Source organism: Bos javanicus, chromosome 19 (genome assembly GCF_032452875.1).
Source record: "Bos javanicus breed banteng chromosome 19, ARS-OSU_banteng_1.0, whole genome shotgun sequence".
Taxonomy (NCBI): Eukaryota; Metazoa; Chordata; class Mammalia; order Artiodactyla; family Bovidae; genus Bos; species Bos javanicus.
In genome coordinates, this window is record NC_083886.1 from 62188831 (window position 1) to 62205289 (window position 16459).

Genomic DNA, 16459 nt, shown 5'->3' on the forward strand with positions numbered 1-16459 from the left:
AATCACACTAAGGACTTTATTGAAGGAAAAATATTTGTTAAAAGGAAAAATATTGAGTATTTATTAAAGGAAAAATTTTAAGGAGCAATCCATATTTCAGAAGGGAGATTTTCCGCAGTGTTTCCACTGGTGAAAAACAGTTAAGCTATTCAAAATCTGCCAGAGGAATTGATGTTTTCTCTGAGACCCACATATCCTTGGTAACTATGTTCTCTAAAACACCCATAGAGCTTAGTGGATTAAATGAAATTTAGAGGCAGATAAAACCTGCATTTGAGTATCAGCTCAATGATTCATTAGCTTTAAAATCCAGCCTTGGTTTCTTCATCTATAACAGAGGTCAATAAATTATAGGCCATGGGCCAAGTCTGGCCCACCACCTGTTATAAGTAAAGTTCTATTGTAATACAGCTGCACCTTTTTTTCATATTATCTGTGGCTGCTTTTGTAGTATGAGGGCAGAGCTGCATGGTGGAGACAAAGAACTGTTTCACAAAGCCAAAAATGTTTACTATCTGGCCTTTGATGGGACATATTTGCCAACTCTGATTTATTATACGGGAATATAACAACCTGATTTGGTTTTGGGGAAATGAGCTAATATAAAGCTGAACCCTACACAGAGTTAAGCTCAACAAAGTAACTTTTATCATTACACAGAGGCTTAAAATCTAAGCCTTCTATTCAATAGTTTTTTGTTATTTTTGTTTGCTTGTTTTTTGGTTGTTTCTCTCTCCTCTCCACCCAGGGCATTCTGTCCACAAACAAAATCCGGGCCCGACTTCCTCCTACCGGGATTAAGGTAACTTGCCACTGCACCACGCCTGTTCTGGAGATTTCTATGGTCCCATTCATCCCACCTATCCGGGTTTATGTCCTCTCATTTGGGAACCTTTGGTTTCTATCTGAGATGCTACAGGAATCACACAGAGAGCCCAAAAATTTCTTGCACTGATTTGTTTTCAATTTTTAACTTTTTATTTAGAAATAATAAAATAAGACATAATATATAAAAATATGTACAATCCATGGTTTGTGCAGTACATTAGGAAGACTTCAGATACAAAAAGATAGGAAATGGGAAGATGATAATTCAGGATTGTCAAAGACTGGGGTTGTTCAGTTCACTGCAGCCCAGAGCTTGAAACCCAACATAACTAGAAAAGGGATTTGTTGGGAGTAAGTGACTATGCAACACTTGTTTTTTTTTAAACAACCTTAACTTTATTAGATACAGAGTGAAAAAAAATCCACTCTGCTTCTCAGAACAGGCTTTTTGCTTTTACTGTGTGGCTTATCATCAAATATGAACCGACATTTGTTTTCTTGCCAGGGTAACAATATTCAGGGGACAAAATGCACTGAATAAACACTGAGGTTTGAGATGGGAGCTGACAGGGAAGAAAGGACAGGAAGGGACGAATAATGCACTGATAGAATTAAAAAAAAAAAAATAGGTAAAACAAACTGAACAAATTGTCATCAGGAATTTGGAAATGACTTCAGAGTTACGGTGACATCCTTAAAATGTCTGATTCAAGTATAATCCTAGAGGGATAGAAAACTATTAATATTCCTTTCTCAATAATCAAAATAGAATTCACTTTGTCTACCTTTTATTTAAAAATAGGATACCCAGGAATCTAAACCTCCTCCCAAAAATATAATGCCCATCCAGTTACGGGCACAGATTCTTCACAAGGGGATAACTCCTAAATAAATTCAGTGGGGGTTTGCTTGCAACAGAGAAGCAACAAGAATCTGGCAACAGACCCCAGATACTCAGTGTGAGTGTCTTCAGTCTGCTTTCCCACGACATGTGTGCACTAAGTAAGGAGACCCAGTCAATAAAGACCAAGGTTCTGAAGGTAAAATGCAGCAAAAAAAAAAAAAAAAACATTGTGCATTACTGTGTCTTGGCTCTTGACAAAAAAAAAAAAAACAAACAAACAAACACAAAAATTGCCATTTAAAGCTTGTAACTGTTAAAATACTAATACCTAGAAAAAGTTTTCAAATGAACAGTCCATGCTGAAATAAATAACAGGAGAACATAGCAAGACAAACCTTCTAAGGCTGGTAAATATTTGCTAAAACCATGCTAACCGGTAGCATACAGGTACTAGCTCTCAGAAATTGCTGCACTGAAATTATACTTTCTATGGCAATTTTCTTCCCTTTACAGACTTCTATTTACATTTGGCTTTAAATATGAAAATATCTGATAAACTTTATAAAATGTACACTTTAAAAACATAGCTTCTGCAAAATTTTCTTGAAAAAAAACAAAAAACAAACCTGTGCACCAGAAATTTTAATTTTTTTTCTCTTTTTAGAAAGAAGTTGCAAGAGTTCCCTCCCTCGTTCTTGCCCCCTCCATCCGCCCCACTGCAAATATGTCAAGTGTTTAAGTGGCAGCACTGTGCGACAAGAAGGTGCCTTTGTCACCCCCATCCTCCACTGTATCTTCATGTAACTTACAGATCACGGAATACTCTTTGGTTTGATTATTTTCCTTTGCAAAAGTATCGGAATAGCAGCAGCTGAAACCCTCAACACCCTCTCCCTATCAATGGCAGGACGGTCGCCATGTACAGAAGGCTGTACATTCTGTGTCCACTCCATCCCAATTCCTCTAAGTCTCTAAACAACTTCCCCCATCGGCCTGTAAGTCTGGACTTCACATATCATCCCCTCGCTTGATGGCTCTCATCTGGTTTCCATGCAAATAACCGCACAGGGTTCAAACCCACTGACTCGCAAGGCAGACAAGAGCAGAGACTGTCCTCTGACTGCAGGCACCCCATGCAGATACGGCTGGTCAGGAACCAGAGGCCATCCCAGACACGGGCTGATGAAATACAGGATTCTAGAACAAGCTGTTTTTTAATGGCATACAGGGGTGTAATACCGTAAAGAGAGTTGATTTTGAGACTCCCATTGAAAAAGAAAAAAATCAGTGACCCCAGAATTCACAAATAAGGAACTTTAAACCAAAACAGAGTTCCGTTATATCAAGCTAGAGCGGAAAACCAAACCAAACAAAATGTTCCTAGCGAGTCAGGCAGCCAGGCAGGAGAAGCTTCTGGGAAATGATGTGCCCCAAGTAACAGGCTCCAGGTCTGCACAGGCAAAAGGGATCCACTTGGATTCAAAGACAAGTGTGGATCCACCGGAGGGAAAGGACACTTTTAGACCATTATCTCCTTTACTTGTGACGCTGTTAGGATTGTTGTGGCTCTTGTTGACCCTAAAATACTGAGACATTTTCATTCCTGCTCTCTATCATTTAAAAAAAAAAAAAAGGCAATGTTCCCCTTCTTCCTAAATATACTTAAGTTGATGAGCTACATCAAAACGGCTCTTCCACATCTTGCTAACTTCTCACTGGGGCATTCACAACCCCCTCAGATATTGGAGGACTCGGTCCAAACAGTCTGATGGGAAGAACCAGCCCACGGGCCAGGCGTGGCATCTTTTAGAAAATAAACTCAAGCCAGAGATGCACCCACCACCAGGGCAAGGAATTCAGCCTGAAGGTTTAAACCTACTGATCTTTCGAGTTGGATGGCTCAGCACAGAGGGTGCCAACTCATGTCAACCTAGGTCTTATCTTCTGGGATAAATTTTGGAATGTGCAAAACATGGAAAAATCCAGAAAAAAAAAATCTAAGGGGTCATCATCATCGCTCAAAGTTGTATTCACCTGTCCAGCACCACCTCAAAGGAAAGTTGCTTATATCTTTCATGTGTGTGTATGTGTGAATTTTACTTTCCCCTGTCTTCTTCCTATGACATGAAAGTTACATGAAAGAGCAAAAAATTAAAAGCACCACACTTAACTTTGTGTGTGATGTTCTATTTTCTCAATAAGGTGCAAAAGGAGAGGGTAGTTCAAGGTCTTGCTGAGGTTCAAAGTTCTTGTCTCTTGATTTCAAGGCAGCCGTGGGGCTTTCTTTCCCTTTTAGTGTAAGCTACACTGTGCAAAAATGTGCATTATCTTTGGTATTTATTTTAGGTAGTCTAACTAAAAATTTGAGATAACCCATTAACATCTTGGAGGGGAAAAAAAAAAACCAAAAACATTAACAACAGCCCGGAGGCTACCATTTGGCTAGTGTTACATAATGCCCTTATGTAACCAGAGAGACAGACAGCACGAGAGGGAGAGAGAGAATCAATTCTAGCAAACAAATTACTGGCCTCAAAAAATCAGGCTCTCGTTTGGCAGCTAATAGCCAAATACTTGCCACTTTGAAGCGCATATCATGAGCTTTCAACAAAGTTCAACACTGACTTTTTAAATTACACACAAGGAAAAAAAAAAAAACTACACTGCAACAATACGACACGTGTTGGTGTAGTTAGCAGCTTTTCAAAAGTTAAGGCAGAGTCTTGCCTTTAAAACATTGAAAAATGTGATGCCATTTAAAAACATTCTTGTTCCCCAAAGAGAAGCGTTCTGGAGAAGTCAAACACCCCACCAACCAAGGCTTGCCTGCAAGTTCAAGTTTGGTTCAAAACACAAAACACAAACACAAACACCCCATAACTTATTCTACAACGTGTTATGCGCCTTCGGGCCACGGGGAGGCCTGTTTAGTGCTTTAGGTTCGTCTTCGCGCTTACAGTCTTTCTCTAAAACCACCGCGCTAGCCCCAGTCCCTTGTGGTCACTTGCCTCGAACCACCTGCCCCTGGTACCGTCGTGTGCGTAACTGTTTTGGGCCTTTGACCAACAGACCGTGTTTCAGAGGAAGCACTCCCCAGGAGGACTCAGTCATATCTCCGACTCCCGTCGTAACGGCCTGGGCTCTAGAGGTACACTGGCCTGGTTGTGCAGGTCTATGTCCGGGGGCGTGTCCGTGCTTGTGCTCTCGGGGACCCCGTTCTCACTGTCGTCTTCCTCTTTGCTCGTGAGGGCGACCTCATTTTCGTAGCAAAACGAGTTAGCGTTCGACAGGATGTATTTCTTCTCCGCTAAGTCCCTCGCGCTGCACAGGGGCGTGTTGGGGACTTCGTACGTCTTGTGGAACCTGGAGTAGTCTACTTTGTAGTAGTGTTTCTCCTCGAAGAGCACCGGCTCGTAGCGGTGACCCCAGAGGATCTCGTTGGCCAGGTACGAGCTCCGGCACTGCGTGGTCATGGCCGTGGCCTCCACCATACCCTCGAGGATGACCACGATCTCAAAGTCTGCGTTGTCGATGTCCTGCTTGCTCAGATCGTACAGAGGACTGTCCTCATCGATCTCGTGGACGATGGTGATGGGAGACACCAGAAATATGCGGTCGATGCCGCTGTCGAAGCCCACGTTGATGTCTATCTGATCCAGGGGGATGTACTCCCCCTCGGAGGTGATTCTGGACTTGAGGAGCTGCGCGCGCACGTGCGCCTCCACCAAGTGGCTCTTCCGGAGGTTGCCCACCCGCCACATGAGGCAGAGCTTGCCGTCCCTCATGGCGATCACGGCGTTGTGGCTGAAGACCAGCGTCTCGTTTCTCTTTTTGGGCTTGGCCATCTTGGCCATTACCGCACCGATGATGAAGGCGTCGATGATGCAGCCCACGATGGACTGGAAGACCACCATGAAGACGGCCACAGGGCACTCGTCCGTGACGCAGCGGAAGCCGTAGCCAATGGTGGTCTGCGTCTCGATGGAGAAAAGGAAGGCAGCCGTGAAGCTGTTGACCTCGGACACGCAGGCTTTGCTCTCCTTGGACGCATCCAGGTCCCCGTGGAGCAGCGCGATCAACCAAAACACACAGCCGAAGAAGAGCCAGGAGAGCACGAAAGCCAGGCAGAAGATGACCAGCATCCACCGCCAGCGGATGTCCACGCACGTGGTGAAGATATCCGCCAGGTACCGCTGGCCCTTCTCGCCCACGTTGATGAACTGCACGTTGCAGTGTCCGTCCTTCTTCACGAAGCGGCTCCTGCACTGCTGGCGGGTGTGGACTTTGCTCTTGCCGTTCCCGAATCCGTTGGCCACCGCCAGGGTGGCCAGCTTCATGCCGTCCTCCTCTGAAGAGACGATGCTGTAGCGGTTGGTGCGCACGCTGCCCATCGCTTCTGCTGTGGACGCCAGCGCTTCTGCTTTGGGAAACAGTCTCAGTTTTTGCAAAACCCTTTGGAGAAACAGGTTTGAATGTTCAGTGAGGACCCACACGCACAAAAAAAGAAGGAGGGATGGGGTCTCCAGGGGCCTTGAGGTTCTGGCTACCAAGGTCTGTCTCTTGACATGCAGAGTCACCTTAGTAACTCAGCTGACATCCAGAGAACAGGTCCTGCAAAAAAGAGAGAGAGATCTTTTATTACAAAAGAAGTTCATTAGGAAAGGGTTCTACTCTCTAATGCAACAGTTCCTAGCCAGAAACAGAGACAGATACACATCAATGTCCTTTATGCTGAATTGCTGGGGTTTTTATTTCTTTGTGTAGCCCTAAAGAAATAGAAAGAAAATATTTTCCTATATTACTTAAAAACATGATGTGGCTAAACACAGAAGAGGTAGTTGTTCATGAAAATGTTTTTTTCTAACTTTTAAATTTTATATTGGAGTATAGCTGATTGACAATGTTGTGATACTTTCAGGTGGACAGCGAAGGGCCTCAGCCATACTTATACATGTATCCATTCTCCTCCCAACTCCCCTGCCATCCAGGCTGCCACAGAACATTGAGCAGAGTCCCCTGTGCTGTACAGCAGACTTTTCTTGGTTGTCCATTTTAAATATAGCAGTGCGCACATATCCATCCATCCCTAATTATCCCTTCCCTTCATCCAAAGTCTCAGATTCCTGTTCCCTATTTTTGGCCAGAAATCTAGAATATTCTACTGTCTCCTTTTATGCTCTTCTTTTGCCTTCTCTACTTGCTAGGGTCCCTGGTGATTAAGCGGAAGAAAGACTTTTCTAACTCTCAGGTTTGCCATGAAGCTTTAAGAACTCGGACATGTCAGAGAGCATTTCACATGAATGCAGAATGTTCATATTCATCGGGCAGCAGGTGCATTGTGGAAGAACATGACAGCCCTCAATGACGAGGCTGAAATTCAAAAGCATTGACTAGTTCATTTAACAGACAAAACTGAGCAGACAGCCCTTCCAATCATCTGAAAGGGACGCAGGTTTCTGGAGACATTTTGGGCTTATTCCATCACGTCACACGCTGACAGCAGCCACCAAAAGCGGCAGAAACTCCTGATAACATCTCTGTTCCTGCAAGTGATTCTGACTTGAAGATGCAGGCTCACTCTGGGGGATACAGAGTGATCCTGTTGCTTAGCAATGAGAGACTTGAAATTCTCTGGAGATGGGACTGCCGTGTGTAATGACAGGCAAGGAAGTAAGCACCTTTGTGCTCAAGGATCAGGTCTTCAGTGGATTGAGATAAGGCTGGGACTCATTTCACGGGAGTTCAACTCTGTGTGTTTTCAAACCCAGACACCTCTGTAGCAGTAAGTCACAGGCCCCCCTCAGCTCACTCACACTTTGCAGCGTTGCTTTCTGACCTCTGTTCCTGTAGAGAAGATGCTCACCTTTACCTAATGTGAACAAATAAACAGCAGTTTCCAGTTTTCCTCTCTCTGCTCATCTCCCGCCCCCTGCACCCCCGCCCCTGTAGTTAAAAATCATCTACCGACTTTTGACTTTTCATGTTTGGTCCAAAGGATATAATTTTTCCTGGATTTGCAAAAGGCTGGGAGAAAGTCTAGGGTGTTTTGACAACCAAATATAAATTTTAAAATGAACACAGCAGAGAAATGAAAAATAGGAGGAATGCTTGACTTTCAAACCACCAAAGCTGTCTCCTGGATTAAAGGGGGACAGTGAACAGCAGATAGACAGGATCAGAGATTCATCGACACCCTGATGACGAAGACACCACTTTTTCTTTCTCCCCCTAAACCGCACTCAGATGAAGCAGTTAACAGAACCACGTGCAACCAGACCAGCTGCAAAGACAGCAAATCACTGATCCGTTTTCACGCACCCCCGGAGTAAAAAGGCAAGGTGCACTGTCTTTGAAAATGACTTGTTACAGTCGTTTCACTTCTGCCTCTTTATCCAAGTTATTATGCAAGAATGTGCCCCAACACATTTTTCCTGAGATTAGTCATCTGTGAAAATTGCAATGTGTGTTACATTTTGGCAGCTTTTGACACCTGAATGATGCCCGATTTGAAACTGCCTTTGAATTACTTTATAAAAAGAAAGTACTGTGTCTTCTTACCCTTCCACCTGCTTCAATGTTTTGTCTGCTTCCCATGAAGTTTGCTCTTGGACAAAAGAAACAAGACTCTGATTCCTCAGGGTTCTAGACCCTGGACACAGAAAGAATTTTTTTAAACAAAGATTTCAGCTCATTTGGCTCATATGAAACTGCCAAGCCCTTCGACACACACACAAATATAGACAATAATATGACACCAAGTGCAGGTGCATTTTCCAAGAAAGGGGCAGCAGGGAGGCCTCGTTTAAATAGGCTTGTATCTGTGAGTTCTGACTGACTTCAGGATCTTATAAGCTGACACCAAGAAATTCCCTTTTCATGATTCAAAACAATCGTTCCATCTGAGTTACCATTACGGACCAAGAGTAGACAGTCTCAAATTTCATCTGACTGATTTCTGCTCTTTCCAGATTAAAGCATAACAGTCATATGAAATCTAAAGACTGAATTATGACTTTCTAAAAATCCTGACCCCAGGACATTCGTCTGAATTCCACAAAACACACACGACCAGCTTCCTACGAATGAACAGCTTTCCGCATTTAGATTCTTGAAGAGAGCCTGTATTGAGTGACTATTATTGTCTTATTTCCCTTGCTAATGACAGGATTTGTTCCATATGCGGAGCATCATTTAGAAATTTACCATTTCTGCCTGGAAAGGGGGGGGGGGAGAAAGATTTTTCTGGCAAAATGGAAACTTTTGTCACCTCCAGCAGATACGTTCCAAAACAGATTCGTGTGTGTATATGTGCACACGCATGATGTGTATTCAGACTTTGGTGGAGCTGATGATACAGCAAAAGCTGAGACGCTGCCAAAGTCTGATAGGGTAACTGTCTTAATATTCCACTCTGAAGACTGTCTTTCCTATTAACCTGCCCACATGCCTGAGTGGCTGCGGGCAAGCAGAAAACTTCCTTGCCTGCACTTCTCACACTGAAAATCACCAATTCATGAGCATCTGGGAAAACACTTTAATTAGGAATAGGGCTTTCGTGCAACTTCATTTTAGGGCCACATTCTAAGTAAGTTCTTGAGAATCATCTGATTAAGAACCAATGAAAACCCCCAGTGATTGCCCTCCTTGAGGGGCACAGCTTGGGAGAATTCACGTGTGATCTGATGAACAATGTGCAAATGCCCCCATTTTCAGCCAGAATATGTAAGGGCCTGAAATAAACTTAATAGACACAAACAATCATTTTTACCCAGGGCATAACCAGTGAGGAAGAAAGTATTTCTGGGAAATGGAGAGGCTACATGTGCTGCTCTTCATGTTAAGACTATTTATAGGCTGAGCCCAAATTAAGCATAAGCAGTGGAAAAAAATACTTCAGGGCTTCCATCTCAAGGTAGATGTTAAAGGAGAGAGAGCTGGAGACAGAGATGAGGCCAAAGAGATAACACGGTGTAATGAATGTATCCAGATCATTTTTACCATCACCGAGATATTCCCAGGATGGATAATCCAAGAACAGAGACATGCTAACCAGGAAGACTAAATGAAAATAAGTGGGCCCCCTCTTATGGTCGTGGTGTGGAGCGGATAAGAAAGTTTCTGAGTAAAGAGAGGAGACAGGGATGGTAAAAGGACTGAACGAGAGGTCTGCTAATGAGTGTTTAGAGCAGCTATTCCCCAGCTGACGCCATATAGACCAGCCTGAGTGTGCTCTGGGCACACGGTTGCTACGAGAGCTCAAGGCTGGCAAAGCAACCTCTCAGAAGCTCAGTAAACAAAAGGGAGGGGGAGGGGCTCTTGGAGAGGAGGGGCACCCACTCATCTATGGGAACCCCACATCTTTCATACTCAACAATGCATATAGCATCACTTGGTATGCGCACATGCTGAACTATATATCTCTATAGCAAACAATAATAAAGACTAAAAAAAAAAAAGTTTGAAACTGTCCTTCTGTCCAGGTAAAGACATGGTCGGTCTTTTATGCTACTCAAAAAGTCATGCAAGGACTCGACAAGGATTGGGCAGCCGGAAAGTCTGAAGGAAGTAGAAGGAAGCAGAAATACCCCGCGTGCTATTTTTTTTAAGGTCAGTTTACAAGAGCTCAGAACAAATATTCCTATGGAGAGCAATAACACAAAAAGAAAGTGCCAGCAGGGGGGAGGGGCAGGGAGTGCAAGCAAAGTGACATGACCTTGACCCCGACTCTGACCCCTCCCACCATCCTTAGAGTCAGTCTCTTAATTCCTCAGCCTGGGGATTTTTCTGGATCATGACAAATAAAAATAAAACACTTGGAGCAGGCGTGAAAGTGAGAGGGAAAAAGCTAGCAAGCATACAGGTAACACAGAGCAGGCATACAGCAGTCCTTAGTGGGAGAAAATGACAGCCTACCGATTACTAACGGAATGAAAGCAAGTGGCACAAAGCAATAGGCACTCTTTGAATACCCAAAACACGCTTTCAAATCAGGCCTGATTTCCTAAAAGGTAAATTCTTGGTTAATAGAAATCCCAGGGTTCACAGCCGCATCTTAGTTACCATCCTGCTGACAGGATCACCCAGACACAGACAATAAACTGCCCACTTCCTATCTCGATTTTTTTTCCAACTGTCATGATGACTCTATGTTATGATGCAATCCTTTGCAGAATCAAGTCGTTTCGACCACCGTGCTTCCCTGAAACCTGACCGTCTTCAAATTTCGGTATTAACGTGATTATTCCAAAGAAGAGCAAGCTGCTTAGGGGAGGTGTGCAAGTTTCGCGATCTTAGGGCTCAGATCCAGCGCGAGCTCCCGTTCTCTTCCCCAGCAAAGCAACTTTGAGAGAAGCTCGCTGGGTTTGGAACTCAAGCTACACTTGAAGCAATGACAGAGGGGGTGGGGAGGAAAGACGCCAAGGATCGAGACCGGCGCTGAGTCCCGAGGTTTGCCAAGGTTTGAGACCGGTTTTCTAGACGCATCCACTGCCTTTTTTTTTTCCTCCTGAGAGACAGAATCGAGCAGAGGCTCCCTCGCCCGGGTCTCCCAACTGAGTATCTCGCTACAGCTGGTGCACTGGAAGTTATGAGCACAAACAGATGCTGCAGAGAAATGTTTCTATTGCTCAACTGTTCCAAGCATGTCTCAGTATTTTTAGCTCTGAGGATGTTCTGGTGCGCACACAAACTCTATAGGCAGGCTCTGGGACTCCGGCGCGTGGGGGAGAACTAAAGGCCGCCTGACAGCTGGGCACCTCTGGGGCGGCCGGGCCGGGCCGGGCCGGGGACGGAAGCCCGAGTCCTCTCCCCGGGACCCACAGGCAAGGAGAGCAAAGGAGGGAAGAAAACACGCAGCAGCCCTTACCTGTTGCTGGCGCAGGAGCATGGGGACATGGAGTGGAAGTGGGGGTTACAGAGGCATGTGAGATCCAGGAGTTTGTACAAGCGAGGGAGCCAAAGCGAACCAGCAATTCCCAAGACCCAGCGGGCCGGCGCCGGGGCGGACTGAGCGCGGGCTGGGTCTCCAGTGCGCTCTGCGCTTTCCTGGGCTCTTTTGAGGCGTCCGCGAGGCACCGGGCCGCCCGGCCCCGCCCCCGGCCGCGCCGGCCAATCGCCGCGCTCCCGGCCCCGCGGGGACCGCGCCGGGGGGAGGATGCTGCGCCCGCGGGGCCCGCGGGGCCGGCGCGAGAACCTGCCGCGGCTCCCGCCCCGCGCGCCCCCAACGCCCGGCCGCCGGGAAGAAGGAGGCGGCCGCGCCCGGCCGGGCCCGCAGCAGGTGGGACGCCGGCGGCCCGGCTCCGGCGGCGGCCTAATTGCAGCCCCGCCTGTGGGCCGAGCTTCCCACCCCGGGGCCAGCCCCACGCTGGCCCCTTCCTGTCCTCGGCGGCGGCGGGGCCGGGCGCGCGCCCCCAGGGGCTAGCGGAGGGCCGGTTTCCCGGCCGCCCGGTGGCCGCCTGGGAAGCTTGCCTGTCAGCTGGGGGCGCGTCTTCCTTTCCCCTTCCCTCCCACCCGGGGCAACCTCCCACCCCTGCCCCGCGATCCTTCCCGCCCCCCGAATCCTGGGCTGAACCAGCGGGGCGAGGAGGAGCCGCCGATGCAACGCGGAAAGGGACCGCGAGCGGCGCGCAGAGCCCGACCGGGGGCCGACGCGCGCCGGGCCGCCCGGCCCTTCCCTCTCCCGACTGGGGGCGAGTTACTTACAGAGCGCCGGGGCTCCTCGGGAGGGTGAACGGCCCGTTCCCTGCCGCGGGGTCCGCCCTCAATCCCGGTATCACCAGCGCGCCCGGCACGCTCTGCTGATCTAAACCCAGAGCAGTTAGACTCCTGAATTCTCTGCAGGAGCAACTCCTACGGGCGCTCAGCGCTGCCACGCGCCGGCGCCTCCCAGCCCTCCCGCCCAGCAACCGGGCGAGGGCACGGAGACCCTTTCACAAGCGCTGTCAACCGCAGTGTGAACCGGGCGTGGACCCTGGAGCACTGTGTGTGTGTGTGTGTGTGTGTGTGTGTGTGTGTGTGTGTACACTGCGGAGCCGCGCACGCCTGAGCATTTTGGTGTCATCACGAAGCTTTGCTCTTAAAGAATACTTAAGAATCCTCCTTATACCAAGTTTGCCGTCCCTGTGAGTGTGTGTGTGTGTGTGTGTGTGTGTGTGGTGAATGTTTATTTCCTCAAGCGATCAAATGTGTCCTCCGCGTAGTTTAAACCTCTCCAGGGCCTCCTGGAGACGCCAAACAACTTCCACACGCTAGCTCGTCTTTCTGGGCGGTACCGCCGGAGTGGCTGTGCGCGAGCGCGAGAATGAAACCGACCGGGAACCGGGGTTCGCGCCGGGACCCACCTCCGAGCCTCCTTCGCGCGCTCGGCCCCTAGGAGGTGCTGGTGAAGTGCGCTTGGGCTTCGCGGGTCCCTCTGAATCCTGCCTCAGCCAGCGTGCCGCTCTTCCTAGTCACTTTCCTAAGACACAGACATTAAAAGGGCCTGAAACAGGTTCTGCAGGCGGTGTGACTCTGACAGCCAAGCGCCTGGCTGTTTCATTCCATTGGTGGCCATGGTACAGTGGTTCGAGCCCTGCCACCAACTTTCTTACCTTTTAAAGCCCTCTCCGTGGGAATCATGGGTCACGCCATGGAGGTCTCATTTAACCTGTGGGAAGCCAAGTGCTATTTATAGGGCGTTTGGATTAACTGTGCCAAAGGGGTGGATGTATAGGAAGCCAGGCCGTAGCCTAAAGCTGAAAGAGCCTGGAGACAGACAAGCTAAGTCTGCGTGACCAGTGGACAAAGGATGCGGTGCGGCTCACTGCGCTGCAATGAGCTGCCTCTCAGACGGGTTTCCTCGTGGATTTCTTAATTGGACCGGAGAGGCCTGATGAATCCTTCAAAGCATATTAAACCTAAATGGAAAGAGGAAATTCATCGTTTATAGATGATCTCTTCTGTTACTGTGATTCAATCTATGCATCTGTAGATGGCTGAGGATTTTCCAAGCCACAAAAATCCAACACTCTTATTTCCAGGTAATGAGCTCTTTTTGAAAACCAGTCACCCAGAAAGGGATACCATTTCTCTGAAATTACGATTGAAATGGTTTTATTTTAATATGCTACTCTAAGTAAACTGAATACACCACAGGTCAGGATGGTTGCATAGGATAGGAAAAATCTTTTTTAAAAAAATGAATGCAAAGTTCTCAGATGATGGTTGTTTGTATAAATTTACTGATGAGAAATAAATTGCAAATAAATACGTGTATCCTAGTCCTTCTTACCAACCTCACTTTCACCTCCCATGGAATGATATGCATCAAGCCTTATTTATTGAAACCAAAAATTAGAGACAGGTTGACTTTTAACAGGAAGCTTCCCAATCTGAATAGACTGTTTCCCTTAGTTATTTAGCTAAATAAGGAAACATGAAGAATTACATTTTGTTTATAACTGAAACTTTATAAATGCAGGAGAGCATTGATTAACTCTATTGCTTCATCTTATAAGAAAAATATAAATGTGCATTTTAATGAATGAGACCTTTCACTATGTCCCTATTAGGAAAATTCTAGTGTTCCAAACCATTCAGTGCTTGGATAAGTGTACTTTTTTGGAGCGAGTTTGTGATATAGATTTCTCTGAGAGTATATCTTTTTGGCTGAATCAGTCCTTATTTAGCAAAAAACAAAAAAAATCTCCAATGCAGTTGGACACCAGTACAGTTGGGTGTTGGGATCCATCTGTAGATTACATTTTTCCAAGGAAGTGACAATTATGTCCCTACCGATTCCCTCCAGAGTAACCACTTATAATATTAGAGCCAAATATTAGTCACAGTCTAGATCTGCAGTCAGATTATGAATGGTCGTGTGACGCAGAAGGACATTGTTCTGCCAGGAACACAAATCTCTCTTTTGTGCTTAAGTAAAGACCACCAGCAATTAGTTTTATTTTCAAGGGTCCATTAACCGTCACTGCAGTCCAATTTATAATGAGAAGAGAAGAGCAGCTCCTGTTATTTGCATCTTCCTGGTAGCAAGAATCACTCATTAGTCTTTGCAGTAATAATTAATAGTCATAATAAATAGATCAGTAAGTGTGTGTGTGTGTGTATGCTCTGTCACTCAGTCATGTCTGATCCCGTGCAACCCGGTGGACTGTAGCCCACCAGGCTCCTCTGTTCATGGGATTCTCCAGGCAAGAGTACTGGAGTGGGTTGCCATTTCCTCCTCCAGGGGATTGTCCCCACCCGGGAATCGAACCAGCGTCTCTTGCATCACCTGCATTGGCAGGCGAATTCTTTACCACTGTGTCATATTGACTTGAAATATAGACAGGCTGGGTATGCCATCTGCTACTATGAGAACAAGTCACCTGCTAGGGTATTTTAAGACATTGAATGTAATCGTACCTGGGGGAAAATTGCTTTGGCAGTTTCACTTACCATATTGGTAAGATTTCATCTTCATAATAAAATCCATAAAGGTACTTGTTGAGAAGCTACTTTGTACTTCAGCCATGTGCTCAGTGATGTGGGAGACAGAAGAGGTCTGAAACAGGAACAGTTGCTCCCCTTCAAGGATCCACGATCTCTGAGCAGACAGACAATGGCTACGTGGAATGACTCAATGACACGATAAGGCACCTATGATTAAGTGCTAAAATGGGTTGGTGAGGAAAGAAGCATCTGGAGGGCTTCTGGGGAGTGGAATGAAATGGACGGGAACGTGTGGGGAAGTCTTTAGAATGGAAGACTTCACACGCTTGACATAATACTCACACAGTTGTGGCAAGGATGTTGAGCGCACACCAGGAGATGGGGTTGCCCCTCACTTGGATTGCATCCTAAATGCCCATTATGCACTCAGCTCCGTCTGTATACATGTAATTGTGTGTATAAATTGTAAGCTGCCTCTAAGAATGGCATGTCCTTCCTGCATGCTGCTGCCTGCGTAACTTCCTCTAAAGCACTGGGATTTAGTTCACGAGCCTTATTTGTCATTTGTCATCCCTGTAACACACAGTGATGTCACCTTATTTATCTGGCAGCCTGGGAATGCAGCATTTTACAGAATGGCTTTTCTAAATAATTGAAGTTTGTTTGATTGGGAATGATTTTTCCCTTATCGTATGCATCCTCAAACTCTTAACTGGTGGCTCCTGTAGCATTCTGTATATATTTCCAGTATCGTATATTCTGTTCCTCTCAGGCTATTACAGATATATTTTCCCCTATATCTGTTTCCATCTACCAATCGGGACTGTTTTGAAGTTCACGGCCAACTTTTTATCTTTATATCCTTGTTGCCTTGCACATGGCTGAGCAAATAAATCAGGCTCAATAAATGTCAGCTGAATGATGAAAAGAATGAAAGTAACAATATTTCTGAGTATAAGATGACTTTTGAATAATGACTCAGTAATGATTCATTATAATAAACATAAGCCATTTCATTTTTACCTGCAATAGACAGCCTATCAAAATACAATAAGAACAGTGTCTTCTACATTAAATGACCCCAGACTGAGCTTATTTAAGCTGTTCTGCTTGTTTTTCCTTCTTCTCCATCAATGAGCCTTCACTTCTCATTTTTGCTTCTGCCAACGTGCTTGGAATTTACTAGGCTGTCACTTTGTTCTGTCTAATTTGTTGATTCTAATATGCACTAGGCTGAGAAATTATGTAACCAAGGTTGTTTAAAAATATAGGCAAAGTAAAAGTAAATATGATTTAAAGGGCTTAAAGTGGATGTATATTTTTGAAATAGTATGAGCATATGCTAAATTTGGAGTTACCTTG

The 16459-nt window shown here is 46.0% G+C and overlaps 1 protein-coding gene across 2 annotated transcripts; it reads right to left on the bottom strand.

Annotated features, from left to right (window-relative positions):
• Positions 1–955: 955 nt before the first annotated feature.
• KCNJ2 (potassium inwardly rectifying channel subfamily J member 2) lies at positions 956–12461 on the bottom strand. 2 transcript variants are annotated; one of them, XM_061392972.1, is made up of 2 exons: positions 12374–12461; positions 956–6283 (listed from the first exon to the last, which is right to left on the bottom strand). In XM_061392972.1, the coding sequence occupies exon 2, from the start codon at positions 6061–6063 to the stop codon at positions 4780–4782; it is 1284 nt and encodes a 427-aa protein (XP_061248956.1). In that variant the 5' UTR covers positions 6064–6283; positions 12374–12461; the 3' UTR covers positions 956–4779. The 2 variants fall into 2 exon arrangements, with proteins under 2 accessions (XP_061248956.1, XP_061248955.1); XM_061392971.1 differs by lacking the exon at positions 12374–12461 and adding an exon at positions 11538–11627.
• Positions 12462–16459: the final 3998 nt, after the last annotated feature.